General features: G+C 38.5%; 1 protein-coding gene across 1 annotated transcript in view; it reads right to left on the bottom strand.

The window, feature by feature from the left end:
• Positions 1–867: 867 nt before the first annotated feature.
• The window catches only part of LOC117380106 (alpha-2-macroglobulin-like protein 1), a 40,270-nt gene continuing 26,600 nt past the window's right edge, over positions 868–14,537 (bottom strand). The window contains exons 33-36 of the mRNA XM_055225852.1: positions 1,336–1,404; positions 1,155–1,260; positions 1,013–1,054; positions 868–891 (exon numbers count right to left, since the gene is read on the bottom strand). Of these exons, the coding sequence (XP_055081827.1) occupies positions 1,014–1,054; positions 1,155–1,260; positions 1,336–1,404 (216 nt within the window). The 3' untranslated portion in view covers positions 868–891; position 1,013. The remainder of the gene's footprint in view (positions 892–1,012; positions 1,055–1,154; positions 1,261–1,335; positions 1,405–14,537) is intronic.

The raw sequence follows: 14,537 nt of genomic DNA, 5'->3' as shown, positions 1-14,537 counted from the left end.
TGGCGGAAACGGGCTTCCGTACTATTGGGACTAGATAAAACTGAATGAGTTTTTCTGCTGATTATTTAACTGAAATTTAATAACTGAAATTTAAATGAATTAATTAAATATATTAATTATTAATTAATAAAACATACGTATTTATAATAACTCATATTTGTTTGCATGTTATATGTCAGTCATATGTGTGTAGTACATATGTATCGTGTACTAAAATCACAACGGACATTTTATTTTATATATTTAATATATACATAGATATAGTTTATAACTTAGCTATAATAATTATTTTTTAACTTAGCTTAAATTATTATTTTTTAACTTAGCTATAATAATTCAAGTTTGTCAATTACTCTGCAGTGAATAAAAACAATCAAAGAAAAGAAAAGAGGAAAATAGCGCCATCTAGTGTAATAATTGATACACTGCCCTTGGTGGTTTCTCCAGTTCAAATTTAAAATGTAGCTATTTCAAACACCAAGTTTAACCATTTTATTCTTACACTTTTAATTAATCAATTTCTTATTTACATTGAATCAAATCCCAAGAAACTTCCACCATCCCCCACTATAGGACTTGTGTGTTTTGTTTACATGAAGGTGAAATAATTTTTAACACACAACTTGAACAGTTAAAGTTATAATAGTCCTATGAACTTATATTAGAGCAAAATAGAGTAAGTATTAAATTATAATCAATGTATTAACCACAGTAAACAACAATCACCAGACAGCCTGTGGCCTCAGAGGACCAGTTTATTGTTCACAAAAAAATATTTCATCAAGTGTAATATTGTTTCTATAGTAACACCAGGACATTAAATGTTTATCACAAAGGTACTTTTTAATTTAGAGTTCAAACACTCAAGATGATAAATCTTCATTCTTCAAACTAGAAGAGAATAATCATCAGAAAACGTCCTTACATTTGTCAAGATATTAGATAAATATTTTTGCTACAACAAACAACATTCTGCTTTCAGATTTTAGTCGTCACATGTAAAGACTCTTACCTCAAACACAGGGGAAAATGTACTCAGTCTCATCTTTGTCACCTGAAATTTGAGTAAAACAGTATTTTAGCTTCACTGCAAACTCTATCGGCTACATCATTTTAAGCCAATTTACATCAATAAATAAATCCATTTGACGTACTTGTCTGGTAGTAGTCATAGAGTCTAACCACAGCGGGCTTCAAGTTGTGCACTGGGAGTTCTTGTATCAGCAGTAACTCGTGATTGATGGGTATGTTCTTCAAAAGCTTTTGAGGGAAAAACAGACAAATTAAATTCAAACTTTTTTATTATTATTAGGTCAGTCAGACGCTTTTACTCACCTCAGTCAGATAGACCATAATGTGATCTTTGTCCTGCTCAACTCGCTCTACCAATAGTGACTTTTTCAGCTAAAAACACAACAACAGATGTTAAAAAGGACAGAGACTTTTTAATGGAAAAATGTGACTATATGACAGGCTAAGATTTAAATCAAGAAACAAAACCAGGATGAAGCTGTAAGAGGAATATAAACAGGTCTAGACTAAGTGTGTGTGCACACTTTTGGTCCTGGTTTGGTCCTGGTTTGGTCCTGTTTTGGTCCTGGTTTGGTCCTGGTTTGGTCCTGGTTTGGTCGTGGTTTGGTCCTGGTTTGGTCCCATTTTTGGTCCTGTTTTGGTCCTAGTTTGGTCCTGTTCTGGTCCTGTTTTGGTCCTGGTTTGGTCCTGGTTTGAGCCCAGTCCTGATGAGGACTTGGTTTGATCCTGTTCTTGTCCTGATTCAGAGCCTCATTTATGATGTAGCGCTTGTGCTAAAACAAGTCTAAAATAGGACTAAAACTACCGTAAACCACAACCAAGGGTAAAATGATCAACTACAAAAGCTTTCTCTTTTCTACAAAATCTTAACTCATATCCATTAAACTGTGACTAAACCAAGACCTAAATCTGGATTAAAGCAGAACTACACAAGGACAAGAACAGGGCCAAACCAGGACCAAACCAGGACCAGACCAGGACCAAACCAGGACCAGAACAGGACCAAACTAGGACTAAACATGGACTAAACATGGACTAAACCAGGACTAAAATGGGACTAAACCAGGACTAAAACGGGACTAAACCAGGACTAAACCAGGACTAAACCGGGACTAAACCAGAGCTAAACTAGGCAAGGAAAGTTTATTTGTACAGCACAATTCATACACAAGGTAATTCAAAGTGCTTCACAGAATAAGAAAGACATTAAAATCACACAAATGAAAAGATAAATAACCCACTCGTTTGCCCCTTTAAAAACTCTCTCTCTCACTCTTTAAACACTGTCTTGCTCAGTTTAAGAACTTTCCCATTACTTTACAAAAAACTTTCCTGTCACTTCTCAAATACTTTCCTGTCACTTTACTATGTCTAATAAAAGTCCATCAGTCCATGTTTCTTTTGTCATCATAAATTTACCATTAAAGGAGAAGAGGCAGAATAAAAACCTCTCAGTCGTCTGCACAGATAAACAGAACCGTTTTGAGCCTGGATTTAAACATTGTCAAAGTAGAGGCCTGTCTCACATCTTCAGGAAGAATGTTCCAGGTTTTAGCTGCATAAAACTGAAACGCTGATTCCCCATGTTTAGTCCTGACTCTGGTCCAGCAGGAGGCCGGTCCCTGAAGTCCTCAGTGTGTGAGATGGTTCATGTGGCTCTAACATGTCAGAGATGAACTTTGGACCTAGGCCATGGAGAGACTTATACACAAGCAGAGCTGCTTTAAAGTCTATTCTAGGACCAAACCAGGACTAAACCAGGACTAAACATGGACTAAACCAGGACTAAACAAAATCTAAACCAGGACTAAACCAGGACTAAAAATGTCAAATCAGCCTTTCAGTTTTGTGCAGTTAAAACCTGTAACATTCTTCCTGAAGATGTGACTCAGGCCTCGACTTTGACACTGTTTAAATCCAGACTCAAACTGTTCTGTTTATCTGTGCATGTGACTGAAAGGGTTTTATTCTGCACTTTTCTCCTTTAATGTTCATTTTATGATGATTATTTGTGATTATTTATGTTTTGATTTGTTGTATTGTGATTTTAATGTCTTTCTTATTCTGTAAAACACTTTGAATTACCTTGTGTATGAATTGTGCTCTACAGATACGCTTGGCTTGTCTATGATAAATCTTTTTGAAACGCACAGTTCATAGTTTGCTTTAAAGTTACTATTTTAGCTCATCATACGGTCGTCATTCATTTTGCTTGTTCTGGTCGCTTGGATACGAGTCATTCACACTGAACCTAATGAGCAGTTTACCATTACCAGGGCTCCACATCTAAACTCCTCTCTCATTCTTGTCTGTTTAAACATTAATGTGTTGCTACTGTTTTCAGCATTATATTTATATTTTTATTTAGTTCTAGATACCTTCAGCCAAAGGGCAGAGCTTCCTCCAGCAGGTGACACCTCCTTCCTGGGTGTACTGTCCCATTGCAGTCTCCAGAAGAAACAGGGGAACGCCGCAGGTTGCCACAAACACCAAATAAGGCACCAAAAATGCACCTGAAATGGCAAAATACACATAAAAACATATGTTCAGTTAAAACACACATTTTATTTATTTAACCTTTATTTTACCAGGCAAAACATTAAGAACAAATTCTTATTTACAATGATGGCCTGGGCCAGAGCAGCCAAGGGAAGGGGAAGGGGAGTTAACACAATTAGACTCATATCATTTCATTAAAATATAAAACAAACATTTACATCTGTCATTAAAAATCTCCTTTCGTATCATTAGTAAAACATTTACACATGTCTTTAAAAATTACCTTCAGTTTACATTTAAAAGCAAAAAGAGAAATGAAGGAGTCCAGTTTAAGTGAGCTTTGAGCCAAATTCCAATCATTAGCAGCGGCGCATCGAAATGACATGAGGCCAAGAGAAGACCTAGACTTAGGAACTTTCAGTTTGATGAGCTGTGAGGACCGAGTGTTGTATCTGGAGGGAGACTCTTGTACGAGCAGCTGACTTAGATAAGAAGGTGTGAGCCCTAGCATGGTTTTATAGACAAACATAAGCCAATGCATATTCCGGCGAGACCGCAGTGAGGGCCAGCTCACCTGAGTGTACAGCGACAGTGATGTGTCCTAAAGGGGCATGTGTAATAAAACGGATCACAGAATGATAAATGGTATCTAATTTTGCAAGGTTACTTTTGGAAGCATGTCGATAAATGATGTCGCCATAGTCAAATTGTGGAAGAATGGACATCTCAACAATGGCACGTTTAGCTGGGATTGTGAAACAGGAGCGGTTTCTGTACAAAAAACCCAATTTAGCCTTTACCTTTGCCTGTAAGACAGCGATGTGCTGCTGGAAAGCTAACGTACTATCTAGCCAGATTCCCAGATATTTATAATCTGTAACCTGCTCAAGGGTGGTTCCATCTGCTGTGCTAAGAAAAAGTTTATGAGGATTAGCAGTTTTAATGCGGCTAAACCAGATTGCCCTTGTTTTTTTTTGTTTGTTTTTTTTGCATTTAGTGTTAAGTCCAGTTGCAAAAAGGCTTTCTCTACATTAAGAAATCTTTCTTGTAAATTTTGATTGACTATTTCAGGGCTAGGGCCAGAGGAATATAAAATTGTATCATCTGCATACAGGTGAACAGTTCCTTTGCTAACAGACAATGGGATATCATTCATCATCATTCTCACTTACCTCCTCCATTTTTGTAGCAAAGATAAGGAAATCTCCAAACATTCCCGAGGCCGACTACATTTCCAGCCACAGCGAGAAGAAACTCCACTTTACTGGCCCAGTGTCCCCGCTCCTCTGGGCTCTCGTCTTTTGCAGTAAAGATATTCTTCAGCATAGTAAAAGTGATATCAGGAGGAAATGAATGAATGTGCGTAGTGGTGCAGTTCAGTGGACCTCGTCTCCACTGTCATTTAATGAGCAACTCCTTGAAATGTCACAGAGTTCTTGGTGAAAAGGTAAATTATTTCTCAAGAATAAATTACTATTGCTGAGTGAGAGACTGTTTGGCCTGATAAAGGAGTATGCCACAAGTACATGCACTATTATTTTGTATTTTATCTTCGTATCTTCTTCTTCTAGTCAGCCTAATTCATGAAAATAAACCAAATTGATAATAAAAACAGAGGAGCGTTGTTTTCCATCTTAGATATTTCTACAGTGGTTTTCTTTTCAGTTCTGCTTTCAGTGATTATTACCCAAGCCCTAAAGTAAAGGATTTTATAAGAAAAGTAAAATTTGTAATAGGCTAAGTACACTGTAAGTAAAGGAACAACATGCCTACATAACTGTTAATTTGATGTCTTATTGTATTTCAAGTATACATCACTTTTTCTCTTGACTTGCTCCGTCTGGTGACTGTGTAAAAGGGATTGGACGGGTCATAAGTTCTGTAGATTGTCTTTGTTGGCCACTTCAGTCCATCATGTCCCTCTCCAGTTTTCAAACATAGACCTGGATGCTCGTCTTCAGTCTCTACAGCACATATGCAGCTGGGATCCATGAGTGCACTGTGTGTTTTTTCCCCATCCACCCTGTTGTATTTGTTATAATGGGAATTGTATAGAATTTGGATTTCCTGTGTTAACTTTTCGTGCATCAATATATTCCACCTTTGTGCTGCTTGTAGTGAATTTTGTTCTTCACTTTGTTCTCTGTCTGTAGCGTGCAAATCCAGTTTTGCACCAGTTTAGCTCCAGTTTTACTCCAGTTTTGCACCAGTTTTGCTCCAGTTTAGCTTCACTTTTGCCCCAGTTTTGCTTCAGTTTTGCACCAATTCAGCTCTAGTTTTACTCCAGTTTTGCACCAGTTTAGCTCGTTTTGCTCCACTTTTGCTCCACTTTAGCTCCAGTTTTGCTCTAGTTTTGCACCAGTTTAGCTCCAGTGTAGACTCAGTTTAGACTCAGTTTAGCCTCAGTTTAGACTCAGTTTAGACTCAGTTTAGCCCCATTTCAGCTCCAGTTTAGCCCCAGGGGCTTGCATTTTACTCCAAAAAAAAAAAAAAAAAGGTGACATCAGAGTTGCTCCTTCACCATTTACTATTATTCAGACAGACAAACCGATGCATCTCCCTGGAAAAACAAGAGTTATTTAAAATATTCATAGTAAATATCATGTTAAAGCTGTGGACTTTTGAGTTTCGTTTTGTCAGTTCATTTCAGGATGTTTACGCTGGACACGTGGAGAGTGTCGTAGCTACACTGAAGTCATCTAAGGTCTCTGAAAAACATTTAACTCAACCTGTTTGTTTGAATAGTTTCTTATCCTCTGCGATGTTTATCAATCGATCAGAAATACAGAAAAGAGGAATGTCGTCCTTTGAGATTAGCAATTTGTGACATTATCTGACCATAAATGATTTGACCTGGTCTTGTTCTTGTTGCAGTGTGACATCTTTGAGACTGAGGTCAGGTAAACTAACATTTTTATTCTGTAACATCAAGATTTAAGGTGTAAATTACTGAAAACCAGCCTCTATTATGACTAGTAAGTAATTGTAATTATTTCCTTATCATTTTTATTTAGACATGCACCATCTTGAAGTGGTCCATCACCTGTTTGCCTCAGTTAATCTTGCATTTATTCAGTTATATATATACCTAAATATATAATATATCATTTCGTTAGGATGCTTTCTGAGATTTGGACACAATATTGTGCTGAAAAGACAGTCAGTAGTTGCAAGAGGGACCAGTTTATCTCCCTAAAAACAATAATTGAAGACAGTTTTATCATAAGTATCTTTGTCCCAAAACAGCAAATTATTGGGAGTTGGTTGGTTCACTAATAAGTATTAAATTTGTCAGATTTCAGAACAGGAAGTGACATTTTTAGCGAAAATTCAAGTGTTCAATGCAGATTGTCTGTAATAGTGTGTTTGTGTAGATATAAAATCAGCCCTATCACTGTCATAATTGGTTCTACTAAAGTGATAATATTAAGTGTGTCAACATAGACCCTCTACTCTGTTGCGATGAGGTTTAAAAGGTTACTTCATTTTCAAAAGTACTTGAACAGCAATTAACAGTGAGCATTGGCCCTGGATGGATGGCCCTGGTCCAGTCCTGGTTGTGGCCTCAGCAATGATAAAAGATTTAAGAGCTCCAACCTTCAGGCAGGTTCCTCTCTGCGGACAGCCCCGAGAGAGCCCGGCATACAGAGACTTTATTCTGTTTAATTCATATCATTTCAAAGTATTGCTCAACTAGAAGTAAAAGTACTCAACAAAGGAAGTGAATGAATGTAGGTAAACAAGTATTCTTACTACCACTACTGCAGCAAATGCCAAAAATACTACAATACTGTTGTAACTGATACAAATTAGATACTATGGCAGCTTCTCTTGCTTCCACTAATGCAACTACTACTCCTACTCCAATACTACAACTATTACTACTACTACAACCACGACTATGGGACCGAAGCGCAGTGAAATAAATACATTAAAAAACAAAAATGTCTAGATACTTAAAACATTTATTTATTTATTTTATTTATTCAATGTTTAACCAGGTGGGTCAATTGAGAACAACTTCTCATTTACAATGACGACCTGGATAGGCAGCTTCAGTGAAACACATAAAACACAAACACAATTCACAAATCAAAGAATAAAACTTTAAGAGGGGAGGATAGAATAGTGGTTAAAAACATGCAGTGATCTTTTAAAATTAAACAGATTGAGCTTTTAAAAACAGAGAAACAAAAGAACCAAGTTTTAAATCCTGCTGTAGATGGTTCCAGTCACTTGCTGCAGAGAACTGAAATGAGTTTTGGCCTAAGGCTGTGCGAGCTTTGGTACTGACAGCTGTATGTATCTGTTGGAGCGGAGTGCACGGCTGGAGCTGTGGATATTTAGCAGTGAACTGAGATATGAGGGGGTCATACCCAGTAAAGCTTTGTAAATGAAAATGAACCAGTGAGTTTGTCTGCGGGTGTGAAGAGATGGCCACTTGAGCAGAGAGTAAAGCCTAAAGTGGTGAATGTTGAACGCTGCACCAGTAACAAAACGAATGGCTGAATGATAAAGAACATCCAGCTTGTGGAGCAAAGTTTTTGATGCAGATCTATAAAGTATGTCACCATAAAATAGGAAGGACTGTAGCTTTAACTAGCAGCTCTTTAGCAGAGTGTGTGAAGGATGCTTTGTTACGGTATAAGAAGCCTATTCGTGATTTCACTTTAGTAAGCAGACTATTAATGTGCATTTCAAAATTTAGGGACGAGTCTAGCCATACACCAAGGTACTTATAATGCTTGACAAATTCTATTTCTGCACCGTCCAGGGTCACAATATTTAGACAGATATTCTGAGGGAGTTTTCTGCCAAAGATCATGCCTTTTGTTTTTTGCACATTTAGAGTTAAGTGAAGTTCAGAAAAAGCATGCTGCAGGAGAGTGAAGCTATTTTGAAGCAGAGATACTGGAAAAGCAGAAAGTCTGGTCTTCCTCCTCCTCGCCTGGCCGATTTTTCTTGTTTTGTCTGATTTTTCCTGTTGTTTTGTTTTTGTGTGTATATCACGGTGGCTGAGTGGCTCATGCCTCACAGCAAGAGGGTTTGGTTGGATCCCCGGGTCGCCCAGGCCTTTCTGTGTGGAGTTTTTCATGTTTCTCCCCGTATCTGGATGGGTTTCCTCCGGGTACTCCGGTTTCCCCCATCAACCAAAACATGAACGCCCTTCGAGACAACTGTTGTTGTGATTTTGGGCGTTACAAAAATAATTGAATTGAATAGATACACTAGTGTTAAGACAAGGGCTGTGCGTATAAAGGATTGTGTCGTCCGTGTACAAGTGTAAGTGAGATTCCCCCACAGCATGAATGATATTATTTATATAAATATTGAATAGAGTGGGTCCGAGAATGGAACCTTGCGGAAGACCTTTAACGAGAGGTAAAGGTTCTGATAAGAGCCCCTCCATTCTCACAGATTGTACACGCCCAGAGCAGTAGCCTTTAAACCAGGCTATAGCACTGTCTGAAAAACCAGTCTCTTTTAGTCTGTCCAGTAAGATGCCTTGGTCCACAGAATCAAAAGCCTTGGCTAGGTCCACAAAAATAGCCACACAATACTCCTTGCTGTCAATAGCAGAAACAATGTCATTTAGGACTTTCACTGCTGCAGTCAGACAACTGTGCCTCGCCCTAAAACCTGATTGCATCGGATTCAAAATATTTGTGACTCCAAGTGTTCTATAAGCTGTTCATTAACTAGCTTTTTGAATACTTTTGAAAGACAAAATAGAGATGGGTCTTTGAAGTCATTCTTTGAAGCCTCTCTTGTCGCTCATTGTGATGCAGTGAATCGTGTTATTATTATGCACACGGGGTTCTTTCAAGGATGTTAGCGTTAGCCTAGCCCTCGCTCTCTACACTGTGTTTAATTCATATTGCGGCTCACCCAGGGCACATTAGTGATGCTGCAGCAGTGGAACCTGACTCACAGCTGGGGCAGTTCTGTGGGGACCTGTGACTGCGGTTCAGCTCTGTTCAAATCAGATCACACAGTCGATGGAAATGTCATAGGCAGGTCCACGGGGAAATAATATATTTTTATTGAAGCATTATATCATCTTGTCCAGTTCAATATTTTGTTGACTAGAGCTGCAACTAACGATTACATTAATAGTTGACTCAAACTATTATGTCTATTGTACACTGAGACTTAAAATATACTTTTAACAACATAAAGGTTGAAATAAGGAAATAAAGTTTTGATTTAATAATGCTACTCTCTAAAATGTCTCTATGGTTCAGATAACTCTTAAAATATGACTATGATTACTTTTTATAGTCCACTAGACTAGACTACAGTCGTAAGAACAGGCACTGCACCGTAAATATACAACCAACTAGTAACAACCCACTTTTCATCATTCCACCCTTTACTCGAGTAGTTTAATATTTCTTCCCACTTGTGGCTGTACTTAATGGAGACCAAAAATATTTATACATCTGTCTGTAACATCTGTCAAGGACAAAATGAGACCAGAACAAGTGAATGATGCAATAATAATAAATTTATTAATAATAAAAATGAAATAATAAAATAAAAATAATAAAATAAAATAATAAAAATTGCAAGAAGAAATAATAATAAAATAAAATAATAAAAATTGCAAGAAGAAATAATAATAAAATAAAATAATAAAAATTGCAAGAAGACTTAGTCTTCTTGCAAATGCACACAACAAAACAATGTGTCCACGACTCTCCGTAGGACTCTACGAACTCTCCGGAAAAAAGAACGCTTCGGGGGTTTGGCCACTGGAGTGTCGTCCATGTCCTCTACTTGGACGGTCAGATCTGTGTTTTCAGACCAATGAATGACTTCAGAGATGTCTGAATAATAAATCGGCTCACGCTCATCCCCGCTGCTGCCAGGTGCTGTGAGTGAGGGAGCACGAGATATTTGTCCAGGAAGGGACCAGACGCCAGAGTCTTGGTCAGTAGATGGATCTGGAGCATCTGTTTGGATGTTAAAAGTTGCGTCGGAGACACACTCTTGATCCTCCGGGGGACTTGGCAATGAGTTCGCCACCGGACTCACACTTGTGTTTTCAGACCAATGGATGACTTCAGAGATGTCTGAATAATAAATCGGCTCACGCTCATCCCCGCTGCTGCCAGGTGCTGTGAGTGAGGGAGCACGAGACGTTTGTCCACAAAGGGACCCGACGCCAGAGTCTTGGTCAGTTGATGGATCTGGAGCATCTGTTTGGAAGTTAACTGTTGGTTCGGAGACACACTCTTGATCCTCCGGGGGACTTGGCAATGAGTTCGCCGCCGGACAGACCATCATCAACTCCTCTGAGATCATCAAACTGAAAAACACACACACACAAGTCAGTATCCACACACTATTTGAGTTTTAACATAAATGTCTGAGGTCTTTGCACACTTACTATCCCTGGAGCTGAGGGTCTTTCAGATGAGACATTGTGATGTAGGAGTGCTGGAGCGCCTGACTGGGAGTGAGTCTCTGCTCTCCAGTCACACTCAGCAACCCCTTCAGGAGGTCAATAAAGGCCTTCCTGTCCTCCACTTTGGCAGAGGAGTTTTCTGGATGACTCTGTACATTACAAAACAAACACTGGTTAGACTCAGTGAAACACAGATCTGCTTTATGAGGTGAGGGTTGATCGATGATGGAGACTTACACTGACGAGGCCATCCAAGCAGCTGGGGACATCATAGAATGTGTCCTCCTCTTCAGTGGTGGTGTCATTTATTTCACAATATTCTTCTGGAGTCTATAAAATGACAAGCGTGTGAGTGAAATTGCTTTGGAAATCTCAAATCAAAATACAATAGTTCAATGTTCACTACAAACAAACAAGTACCAGAAGTCTCCATGTGTGCTGGTCTTCAGTAAAGAAGCTTGTGCTGTACTGTCCCGCCTGCAGCTGGTGGTCTGGGGGTAGTCCCAGTAAAGCCACCATGCGTTTTACAGCTTGGTAGTCGCAGGTGACAGGGAACAAGTTGTCACCCAGATACAGGCAGGCCAGAACGCAGCCAAGTCCCCACACATCAATGGCCTCTGTGAACGGGAGACCAAGTGTGACCTCGGGAGCCCTGGAAAACAACACAATTAGACCAAGTTCAAACTAGTCCTGGTTTAGTCCGAGTTGGTCCTGGTTTAGTCCTGGTTAGTCATGGTCTCTGGTCACAATTTAAAGGAAACGTGTGAAAAAGATGAGTTAAAAATGTTGCGTAAATGAAAATCTGCTGCTTGTGGTGAGATGTCATTATAAAAAGAGTGTTTTTTGGAAGTAAGTTGACTTGTATCTATACTATCTGTTGTTTTAGATCAATACTGCAGTTCACAATGACTTATGATCTGTATAATATTACTAAAAACAAGATCCTTTACACGTCCTAGCCCACTATATTCCTCCTGATATCCTCGTACCTGTATCCAATCGGCTGGAGTTGGGATCCCAGTTCTGCTTGGGAGGTTTTTCTGGCCTCTCCAAAGTCAATTAACTTGACTCTTAAAGGCTCGTCCTCCAGGTTAGTGAACATGACATTATCAGGTTTAATGTCAGTATGCATGATACCGAGGCCTTTAAGTGCGTCTAAAGCCACCAACAACTGCAGAGACAAAAGATGAAGAAAGTTAGTGTCATTTGAATTGATAAAAAGTAAAAAATGTGGTTGAACTTAAAATTGTAAATAACTGGGATGCAAGAAATTGAATAAAAAGTGAGTTTAATATGAACTAGATCACTATAATTTGTAATGAATCCTTCAGTACCTGGTGGGCAATAGGCCGGATCTCGTTGAGTGCGAGCGGTTCACAGTCCCTGTTTATCATAAAAGAATACAGGTCTATTTCGAGCATTTCAAAGGCCACACATTGCAGACCCATGAAGTCGAACTGCTCCACAAAGTGCACGATGTTAGTGCGGACGGGGTCGAGGACACTGAGCTCCTCCATCATGGATATCTAAAGAGACACAACTCTGAGTTAAAACTGTGAAGTCAAATAGCATAATATTAAATACATAAAGTCACCGCCTGGATTAGACTCAGCAAATAGTTATTTTGATTGTTTAGTTCTACAGTAATATGTTTCATCTGGATTGTGTGAAAAATTGTCTATTTGTCATTTTTGGGATACTCTGAAAATATTAGTCATGTTTTGTCCTTTTAATTCAATTAGTTTTTGGCTCCTCTACCACTTCTGCCAATACTAAATTAAATCTTTACAAAAAAATGTGAGTCAGGACAGAAACGTGTGACTCTTTTTGACCATCTTAAAATGAGACCAGTACATACCTCGCCCTCCATGCTTCCAAGCTGTTCATCTTTCAAGATCTTAACAGCCACAGTCTGATTACGGTCCGTGGCCCGGCACTTGGCTATGCGGCCGAAGCACCCCTCACCGATCCAGTCCTGGATGGCGTAAGCGTCGGTCAGTCCCAGCAAGGTTTGACCGATGGTGACCTCTAAACTGGGCTTAGGTGCTGTGGATGAGACAAGACTTCATCAGGGTTAAATCATATGCACTGAACATCTACCACTGTTATCTTATTAAAATCACATTTAGTACTCTCGCTACTACTACTACTATTACTACTACTGCTGCTACTACAGCTACTACTACTACTATTGCTACAACTACTACAGAAGAAAGTAAGAGTTACTTTCCACTCTGGATCTCAGTTAACATCGATTTTCATATCAAATTTACTTCCATATTGTGTTAAATGCACTTTTAGGGAAGTGGGTGGTTGTTTCTTACATTAAAACCTACATATTTCCACAAAAAGTTGAGTAGACGTGACAAGACACTGGTGTTTTATATTTTTCTTCAGTGAACTCAGTGTGATTTTTATGTACTTACCTGCTGCACCAGAGGTCTCATAGTTGTCCCAAGATGACATAGTTGCTACTACAATCAAACCTGGGTCAAAACAGATTTTCACCAAAAAATTGCTCTGAGCTCTCAAAACACGTGTGTCTCCGTTGAAGGCGTCAGTACAAATGACATATAAGTCATGTGCACTGACACATACTACCTACTACTGACCGCGGGAACAAACTAGTATTCTAGAATACGGCCCTCAAAACGCCACGGCGACGGCCAGTGGCATCACAGCACCATGACGATGTAATGATCCATGTAAATGTATAGGACATTTAAACAATAACATGTTTTCAACAGCTGATATGTGTAGAGTAGAGATCTAATATAGAGTTACCCTGATATATTTTATGGTTAAATAGACATTTTTAAGTCGATTCAAATCCTAATGGCGAGGGCTGAGCGATTATTAGGTTTTTTTCCCTTCATATTAAATAGATATCTTTATAAATATAAAAACATTCAATGTTTATATATATATATATATATATATATATATATATATATAAACATACATATATACACACACACACACACACTTATATATATATACATACACACACACACACACACATAAATCAGTCTCAATGTTCAAATGAATTTTTTTTGTCTTTTTAAAACAAATTAAAATGGCTCTTGGTAATAATTTCATGAACGTACTTGTAGCACTTAAGGTGTTTCTGTACCTTTTTGTAGTACAGTATTTGGATATGGCAACTTCCTTTCACTCTGGCATTAAGACCAGAGTGAAAAGAAGGATAGACCAGATCAGACAGACTCTAGATATGAAGGAGCCCAAAAGAATAACAGAGGACACATACAACACTTTGAGTTAAAGTGAAAAATCATTTTCATTAGTAGTAGAATTATGAGTGGATTCAAATATTATTTTACAAAGAATAAAAGTTTGTTTTACAAACAAATAAAATACACCTGGGACAAATAAAATATACCCAGGTATGGTATAGTCCTTTAAGTCTGTTTCAATGTCTGTTACTTTCTGTTCAATGTTCTTTCAGTGTTCACTGTGTTTGTAACCAGTCAATTTACAAACTACCAGTTTGTTCGACTCTTTGAGCTGGGGCTTGACATCCAGTCCTGGAAAATGATCCTTTCTCCTCTGCATGTTGCAGTTCTGTCTGCAGTCC

The sequence above is a fragment of the Periophthalmus magnuspinnatus genome, chromosome 13 (genome assembly GCF_009829125.3).
Source record: "Periophthalmus magnuspinnatus isolate fPerMag1 chromosome 13, fPerMag1.2.pri, whole genome shotgun sequence".
NCBI lineage: Eukaryota > Metazoa > Chordata > Actinopteri > Gobiiformes > Gobiidae > Periophthalmus > Periophthalmus magnuspinnatus.
Note: the sequence above shows the minus strand (reverse complement) of the source record. Positions and strands in the feature narration are given on the sequence as shown.